Source organism: Amia ocellicauda, chromosome 7 (genome assembly GCF_036373705.1).
Source record: "Amia ocellicauda isolate fAmiCal2 chromosome 7, fAmiCal2.hap1, whole genome shotgun sequence".
Lineage (NCBI taxonomy): Eukaryota > Metazoa > Chordata > Actinopteri > Amiiformes > Amiidae > Amia > Amia ocellicauda.
Window position 1 is genome coordinate 8,346,487 of NC_089856.1, and position 8,621 is coordinate 8,355,107.

Below are 8,621 nucleotides of genomic sequence, written 5' to 3' on the forward strand. Positions count from 1 at the left end.
GTGGGGTTGATGAGGGGTGACTAAACTCCAGTCTATCTCAGGCATTCAGTGCACTGGTCCCATTCCATGTGCACTCAAACTTACGTAACTGAGCTAATTACTTAAATGAATCAGTTAAATCCGTGCCAAAAATAAACATCTTGGAGGGCAGCCGTGCTGTAATCCTAAACAACAGACTCAATCTGTCTGGCATCTTTATTGAATGTTTAAGTGGATTTGTGCATAGCAAGTCAAAAGTGTGGAATTTGAAGGTCAGGTAATATTATATAATGAAAAATTATAGATCCCTTTCAATTCCATTTTATTAAATGTATTTGCTTGTGCAGCTTTGCTTATTCCTTGTTTTTTTGGTCTCCAATTAAAACGTATAATTGCTATAATTTTCCAAACCAAATGAGCAAGTCTAACACAGTGATAAAAAGCAAGTGGATTTTCTAAGACTGACATATTTCAGTACTCATTTGGAACATTAGTGTTCAGTTCTGGTCAATATATTCCAAATTAAATATCGCTCCCCTGAGAAGAGTGGAAGGAAAATAACCAGCATAAGTTTATAGCAGTGGTGGCTAAGCTTGTTCCTTGAGAGTCACAATCTTCCTGGTTTTATAGATCTCTCTAAATCACCAGTCACTGAAAACATCATGGTTTTGACAAAACACCAGACACTGTAGCTCAGTCTATGAAGGGTCACGGTGTCTTTTGGCTTTTCTGCCAACCCATCTTGCATTTACTGATGTGATCTGTTTAACTGGACAAATCATCTACACACTGGATATATATATTTACTTGAATCAAATGAATGTTAATTCATCAACTATGCATACATTTAAACAATGTACTTTTGTATTTATAAGTACATTGTAAACCTCCAGGAACTGCATTTGAGACTCCTGTCATTCACAATGAGGTTAAATGGTCAAAGGCTCAGTAATGAAAAAAGGACCCCAGGTTACAAGCCAAAATTATAAGCAGATACATTTAGGATTGGTATCAGGGTGTAGGGCTTTACAGTATTGTGAGGGTTTGGAATAAACTGGCCAAGCATTTAGTGAGGCAGAATGTCTGGGCTTTAAAAACACACACACAGCTAATACCTCCCTAACAATCAATATGGCATTGTTGTATTTGTAATCTTTCTTGTATGTATTTCACAATACGACAGTAGGGTTTCCTTTATTATTTCTAGTTTATTATTATACATGTGTCAAGGGGCAGGTGGGCATAAGTGCAAACATAGTTACCGCTATAATTATTAAAAGTTATCAGGAGCATATTGGTTCAATACAGTGATGCATAAAAGTGCTGAGATGTCCAGGAGATGTTGGCCGTGGTAATACCGGTACAGTCTGAACTGGTGCTGGAAGGTGACAGGGACTGTGTGCTCCTGTCCTCTTTGGGTAGCTTCTACCACCATTTACAGGAGGTGATGGGCGGTTGGATACAGGAGCAGTTGACTTTGGAGGAAGGGGGTACAGCGAGTCTTCTGGATCAGGATGACCAGTGGTCTGAAGGGAGTTAAGGAAGAGATGAGAGTCTGGAGGTAGCTAGGTGAAGTCTGGTTAAGACAGCGGTCAGGGAGAACCAAAGTGTTGAACTGGATGAGAGCTGAGATTGGTAGTCCAAGGAGAAACCTATGTAGTGGAGTGGCATGGGGGAACACCAGAGCAGCATCCATTCAAAATAAGGACTTGTGTGTTTTAAACATTCAAACAACACAAACAAAACAACAAACCAAACGCAGAGTGCTATTATTAACTACAGAAAATCCAAATAGGTTTCACATTCAGTAAATACCTAAGGCAACATTCAATAAGATGGTGATTTTAAACGATGTATTTGCTACATCATTTGCACTACCTTTTTCTGCATCCACCAAAACCAATAAAATGTATAATTATAGCTGTCCTATGATCAAATGAGCGATAATCTTTATTTGCCAATTTTCAACTTACTCTACTGCAATCAGCCGCTTCCGCCACCTTGCCGGAAGTGCATCAGTTTACAAGATGGCGACCCCCTATGTGACAGATGAGTCTGGTAAGAGTGGGCTGTTTCATTGGGTTCTTTCCGCGACTCGGGAGAAAGAGGGGAGTGTGTTGCGAATCAGATCTAGTTCGGTTAGGACAGATTTCGTTCAAGGTTTCAAATGATCATCACAAAAGCCCCCCAAAATTTAAAAGTCCAGCCCGGGAGAGAAGAGGTCTGTGCGCTTTGGCGACAGCGCTGAAAACCCCGCGTATTGTTTTCATTGACTCGCACACAGGCGGTGCGCGTCTCAGCAACTTTGTGCTGGAAAGTCGCAATTACAGCATAACGGCAGTCGGCAAAATGATGGCATAACAACAACGATTAGAGAAGAAATAGACACATGTAATTACTACCTTCCTTCACAACGACTCGGCCGTTTTCACACACTGTTAAACATTAAAACATTCAGACGCGTTGTGTATATGATCTAGGTAAGATTATACATGAAGTCTGAATGTAAAAAATGATGTTTTCATTGGCTTCCACAAATAGACACAGCGTGCTTCGTCCGGAGGGATCGTATGTAACATGCTCCGTGCCGATTATTAATGCGAGTAGTACGTGAACATACAAAAGCGCAGGTTTTATATAGTTTTTTATTTTTTATTTGTAATGCAAACTTTCAAATAAATAGTACGTGATACTTTCAAATCAGAAGAAAAACATGTTCAGTAACGTGATAACTGTATTGCACGACACCTACTGGTAGATATATTATTAGCCTAATAATAATAATAATACATCATTATATGAATTGACTTAATTGTACAGCCCATATTTTATTTTTATTTAGTATTGAAAACTCACGTAAACTACTACTAAGTTTCCAGTTAACTGGTTAAATCGCACAGGTATAGATATGTTTATTACTAAAGCTACATTTTAAGATGGATACAAATAATTCAGTACTTTGAAATGTAACCCCCTTGCATAGAAAACATTTGAAAGCCAAGATTACTCCATTTGCAGTGTTGGAAATTATGATTTCTATGCACACTTCATTCTGAAAGATGCTAGGTATTAATAAATGCTGAGTGTCAGTGTTTCTAGGATATTTTTGTAAGTAACTGAACCTTGCTAATAGGTATCTTTCTCTGTCAGGGAAGTACATTGCAGCCACACAGCGTCCAGATGGCACCTGGAGGAAACCGCGGAGGGTGAAGGATGGCTATGTGCCTCAGGAGGAAGTGCCAGTGTAAGTATTAAACCCACGCCAGCCTGGGAAATGCATATCTAGGATACCAAAACACAAGTTGTCATTCTGGGAGTGATTTGAATCCATTAAAGTAATGTTGGATTTGTAGCGCTGTCCCCGACCGCACATGAGTGCTTGGTTCACTCCCCACAAACCTACACCACACCGACAGAGCTCTTCCCACATGAACACACTTCCAAAGGCATAAAATAAAAGTTTGAACTAGCCGTGCTTGGTTTTAGTTTCATTGGAACTATTGAATGTTGTGTTCATTTTGCATGTATTGGAATGTGTCTTGTACATGTATATTTTGTGACAATTGTAAGTCGCATAGGGTAAGACCATGTGTTAGACAATAAATCTCTCCCTCCCTCCCTCTCTCTCTCTCTCTGATCTGGTGCAGTTACGAGAACAAATATGTCAAGTTCTTCAAAAGCAAGCCTGACCTGCCCCCGGGGATGAACCCTGAAGATGCAGCCCAAACTAAGCAGCAGCAGGGGGGGGCAACGGTGACAGCAGTGAGGTCGGAGAGAGAGAGCGAGGCGTTGTCGGGGCTCTCCAAGACCGCCAAGCGCAACTTGAAACGCAAGGAGAAGCGCAAACAGCAGCAGGATGGCCGGGGCAGCGCGGATGAGGGGGCGCCTGCAGTGGAGGCTCTGAGCTCCAGGGTGGAGAAAGTAGAGATCGGTGGCAGTGGAGGGGAGGAGGGCAGGGATGGCAACGGCAGGCCACAGCAGAACAGCGGACAGGGCCAGACAGCGATGGAGGCAGGGGTGGTGGGATCTGGGGGCGAGAAGGCGAAGAAGATCAAAAACCTCAGGAAGAAGCTGAGGCAGGTGGAGGAGCTGCAGCAGAAATTGGACTCAGGCGAGATCAAGCAGGCGACCAAGGAGCAGCTGGAGAAGCTGGGCCGGGCCAAAGCCTTGGAGGAGGAGCTTCGAGAGCTGGAGCAGGATTCGTAGACATGGAGGGCGGGAGAGAGTCAGGCGGGGGGCGTCAATCATGGGGAATGGGGTGGGGATTCTGGAGGGTTGGATTTTGCAGTACTGTCAGGAATACAAAAGAAGTGTGGGACGGGCCCTGTATTTCTTCATAAGAGACCTGATCCACACTGTTACCTAGATGAGGAGCTTCAAGACAATAAAAAAGGACCCACTCACACTTGTACAGCACTTGCCATCGCAGCTATGGATCTCAGTGTGGCCTGTCCCCCCCAATAAAACTCGGCAGCACTGTCTCTCAGGGGACAACTTCCCACCAAAGTAGGGTTAGACTTGGAATTGGCAGGCTCTACTATAAACACTGGACTGGACTAATTCAGCAGCTGCTAGGCTCAACTCATTATGTTTAAAAAAATATTTTCAAGGGTAACTTGGTGTTGGAGAGCAGGGCTTTGCACCCAGATTTTATCCATCAGAGGATATGAAACACAGGAAGCCCAGTAATCCTTTGAAGCTGTGGAGGAAGTGGCTCTACCCTAGTAAGAGAGGCTAATCCTAATCATGGAGAGGCACAGTCCAGCAGGTTTACAGTTTCACCCCTTCAATCATTGGTTTTAAAAGAATGGGAACATTGACCAGATACATAATCATGCAGAAGGCATTTGGAACAGAAAGAATAAAAACCAATAAAAACTTGCTAAAATCAGGTATATGAAATGGATGTCTGAAGCATACCTTTAAAAGCTATCAAATCTGCTGCTCTCCAGGCCCAGGGTTAGTCCACCCTTGCATTAGTGTAGGACTGAGCTACTCCAGTGCTCGAGAGCTTGGATTCTGCAGTGTTTTTATGTACCATTCACTTAACACCTGATTTAAGACTGGTTTAAAAAATAAACAGGTAACTATTTAAAACCTGAGATGGAACCAAAAAAAACACTGTTTTCCCAGAGGACTGGAATTGCTCAGTCCTGTAGTAGGAGTAGGATCTAATAAAGTGGCCTGACTGTAGTAGTTTCATATTGAGTGTTTTTGCTATTGTGAGCCACAGAGTCAAAAGACTAGTTTTGCTAAAAGGTGCAATGGTAAAGGCCTCGTTTTCACTTGCTACAGATGAGCAGTGAGTGACCCATTTGAAAAGCAGCCGCATTAATTTCTACAGCACAGTGGAGCTACAGTACAGCCTCGAAACATGAATTAATGAGGCTTTGTGCAGATGGCGTTATTTTCAATGGATGAGAAAATCCTTCCCATTTTTGAGAGGAATGTGGATTGTGCCATTTGAGTTTGGATGTAATTATCAATCACGCATTTTGAAATCCCTCTGAACCCTTTGTCAGAGATATAACAACTCCATCTCCAGTTCCCTTTCCGTGGTGCAAGCATCGCAGAGCTCATTACACCAGATTGCTGCCCCATATGTATCTAATCAAGTCGCGTGGCAGCCGGATGACTTGCAGCCTCTTAAAGCTACATCTGAAGAACTGCACATTGGTTCTAAAGAGGGGGAAACACTTTGCTACATGGGGTTTGTGTGGATACAGGTGGAAACAGGACCAAACACGTTAAGGTCTGCATTTGGTGATGTGGGCCATCTGTAACTTTTAAACACAGCACCCACTGCTTCTCTGCATCTCAACATAAATCACTGCATGAAAGAGGCTTTGATTTCACCTGATTTGTTCCATCTTATTTCCAAATAACTATAACACTAGCTTTATTGAACACAATTAAATATTAAGTCACAATTTAAGTGCGACATACAAAATTTGCTGGACTGGACTACATCATGAGTCAAATAGACACTAGCAGAATGGAGTTACGGGCCAGCAAGACTTTTAATACAAGAGTGAGGGCTTCAATACATATATATATATATATATATATATATATATATATAAGTCCCTGTATCATGTGAGTTATTATTATGAGCAAATGAGTGTAGTGCTCCTTGTATTTAACACAGTGAGTTTTAGTGTTCTGTCCCAGAAGCGTCTACATTGTCTTTAAGTCCTCTTCTGATTGCTATTCGTCAGAGGTAACCGATCCAATGATTGGCTTCACTGGTCAAACATTTTTTTATTTCTTCCTGTTTGTTTATCTGGGCACTCTGATTGGCTAGTGGAGATGTAGCAACGCCCATCACTGTCTGACTGTGCTGGACTTCTCCAATGGAAAAAGGCCATCTTGTCTTTTAGGGCTGAAGGGTTTTCAGGTGTTTGTTTCAAATGATCTGTGAATAACTGAATCTGTCCATGTTTAGTGATCAAAATGAAGTGTTTCAAATCTATAAATTGACAATGTGAGTGTGACAAATAAAACCTGTTGCATTTAGACTCCAGCTACAAGCCCTGCTTGATCACAAACTCACGAGGTCCACGGTGGGTGAACACTGCCGTTTGTTACTCCCAGTTCTATTAACATTTTCACCAATCTCCAGTAAAGATCAGTTCATTCAGTGATGCTTATTCCTGGGCCTGGAGAGTCACAGTTTAACAGGGTTTAGAGGGAATTTATAATCCTCATTGGATTGAATGTTTGTAGTTCTGACCAGATAAGTCAATTCTTGAGTGTCCAGGACAGGAGGGAGGATGTTTGCGGCACGTGAGGGGATCTGTAAGTTCAATTTCAGTGAATAGATCAGATTGATAAGTGCAGCACTTCTAATAGGGGTAAAATAATACTGATCGCAGAGAACAGCCTTTAGGAACAGTGTTATATCTCAAGCAACATTTCTGCTACACACAGAACTTGCTTATTCACATTATTCAGGACTGTTGATCTTCATTCATTTGCTTTTGAGTGAAGTAACATTTCAGCAGTAGAAACCCCTCCCACTGATCCTCCACCAAATAAGCTCCTGTCCTTTAAACTTGGGAGATGTATAGAAAAGAGGAAGGTTGTCCCACAGGTCAGTCTCTCTCTCTGCTTTCCTGTTTTGACCAGTACAAATTCTCTTGCAGATGACTTTGATTCCCAGCATTTCTCTCTTGGGTCTTTTCTGAAAACTGATCATTGCACATTCTGTTGGATAAGAACCATCACTTCTAGGATTTGTCCTAATTGTGTGTTGTGTTCCAGTGTATATACAGTACTAAACAAATACTATATATATTCTTGGGGTCTGTCTGCTTACCTTTGTGACAGTACAGTGAAAGCCATGTCAAGGGGGATGGGGTGGGTGGGAGATGGTGTTAAATTCAATAAAATCAGTGCAGTTTTGTAAAGAAAATTGGTTACATGGTGGTTGTTGTTTTTGTTTTGTTTTTTATATATATAAATGTCTTGTGAAGGTTTAGTGATGCCTTTGCTTAGTTGATCCTAAATTATCCAATTTTTCTGAAGGATACCATACACTATAAAAGTTCTCAGATCCTGCTGTGTTAGCGTCTGCTAGCTTCTGTGCTTTGTAATATCAATGCTGCCCATGTTATACTCCTGTTATTCAGCCCTGGTGAAGTCACTGTCAAATCAGCATTAATAATAAGCTAAAAACAATATATATATATATATATATATATATATATATACCAATATTGGCTAGAGATTTCTCTCAAAGGCTCATAACTGCAATCAATTACAATGAAGTTAATACAAATGTGCAATTCATTCTCTGTTATTAAGTCTTATGTTACTTGCTAACAAGAGTTAGAAAGTCATCTTAACCTGTCACAGTGAAGTAAGTAAATGATTTATTGGCCAGCTTGAAAACAGCTCACAGTTGCAGCAGGAGTAATGTTAGACAGCACTGTGGAGTAGTGGTTAGGGCAGTGCTGTTGTACCCTTGAGCAAGGTACTTCACTTAGATTGCTCCAGTAAAATGCCCAGCTGTATAAATTGGTACAAATGTAAGTTGCCCTGGATAAGAGTGTCTGATAAATGACAAATAATGTAATGTAATGTTACTCAGACTGGGCTCTCCACGTTACAGTGCTTCTCACACCCTTTCCCATTTCAACCACTAGATGCCAGTAGAACCTGTTTTGATTGTATAACTACTGATGAAGGAGGACAAATCTGATCTTGAAAGAGACAGTGGTACTGAATGCTTGTGCTGTGTAGCTCTGAGCACCATTGTTGAGGTCACTTCCAATGATGCTTTAGATACTTTAAAGAAAACCAAATGATAATAGCCTCCAAATATCAGCCACATGTATTAATTTTCAAATTGATTGCTGCTCTCCAGAAGGCAACTGAATCATATTCAATAATTTGGGGAATCTGATAAATAAACATTTTAAATTATATTAATTGGTTTATATGAACCCCTTAAATGGGGTCCAAAATGGGGGAAAACAAACCAGTTTGATGTTTCATGGCAACTTAGCTCAGGTGAGCTCTGCCTCTCCTGCGCAGGCTTAGACAAAGGCCAGTTTCGCTTTGAATTCAAGATCTGCATAATTCTTGTCCAGCTGGAAGGCCGGGAAAACCAGTAACCCCTGCAACCCTCAAGGACTGAG

The 8,621-nt window shown here is 41.3% G+C and overlaps 1 protein-coding gene across 1 annotated transcript; it reads left to right on the plus strand.

Annotated features, from left to right (window-relative positions):
• The first annotated feature begins 1,972 nt into the window (after positions 1-1,972).
• pym1 (PYM homolog 1, exon junction complex associated factor) lies at positions 1,973-6,495 on the plus strand. The gene is made up of 3 exons (XM_066708185.1): positions 1,973-2,037; positions 3,130-3,223; positions 3,627-6,495. Exons 1-3 carry the CDS (start codon positions 2,007-2,009, stop codon positions 4,183-4,185), a joined length of 684 nt encoding a protein of 227 aa, XP_066564282.1. The 5' UTR covers positions 1,973-2,006; the 3' UTR covers positions 4,186-6,495.
• The last annotated feature ends 2,126 nt before the right edge of the window (positions 6,496-8,621 follow it).

Coding starts and splice junctions, on each gene's coding strand:
- pym1 (XM_066708185.1), top strand. CDS start 2,007: ATGGCGACCCCCTATGTGACAGATGAGTCTG. Junction 2,038..3,129: donor CTATGTGACAGATGAGTCTG/GTAAGAGTGGGC, acceptor TTTCTCTGTCAG/GGAAGTACATTGCAGCCACA. Junction 3,224..3,626: donor CCTCAGGAGGAAGTGCCAGT/GTAAGTATTAAA, acceptor GATCTGGTGCAG/TTACGAGAACAAATATGTCA.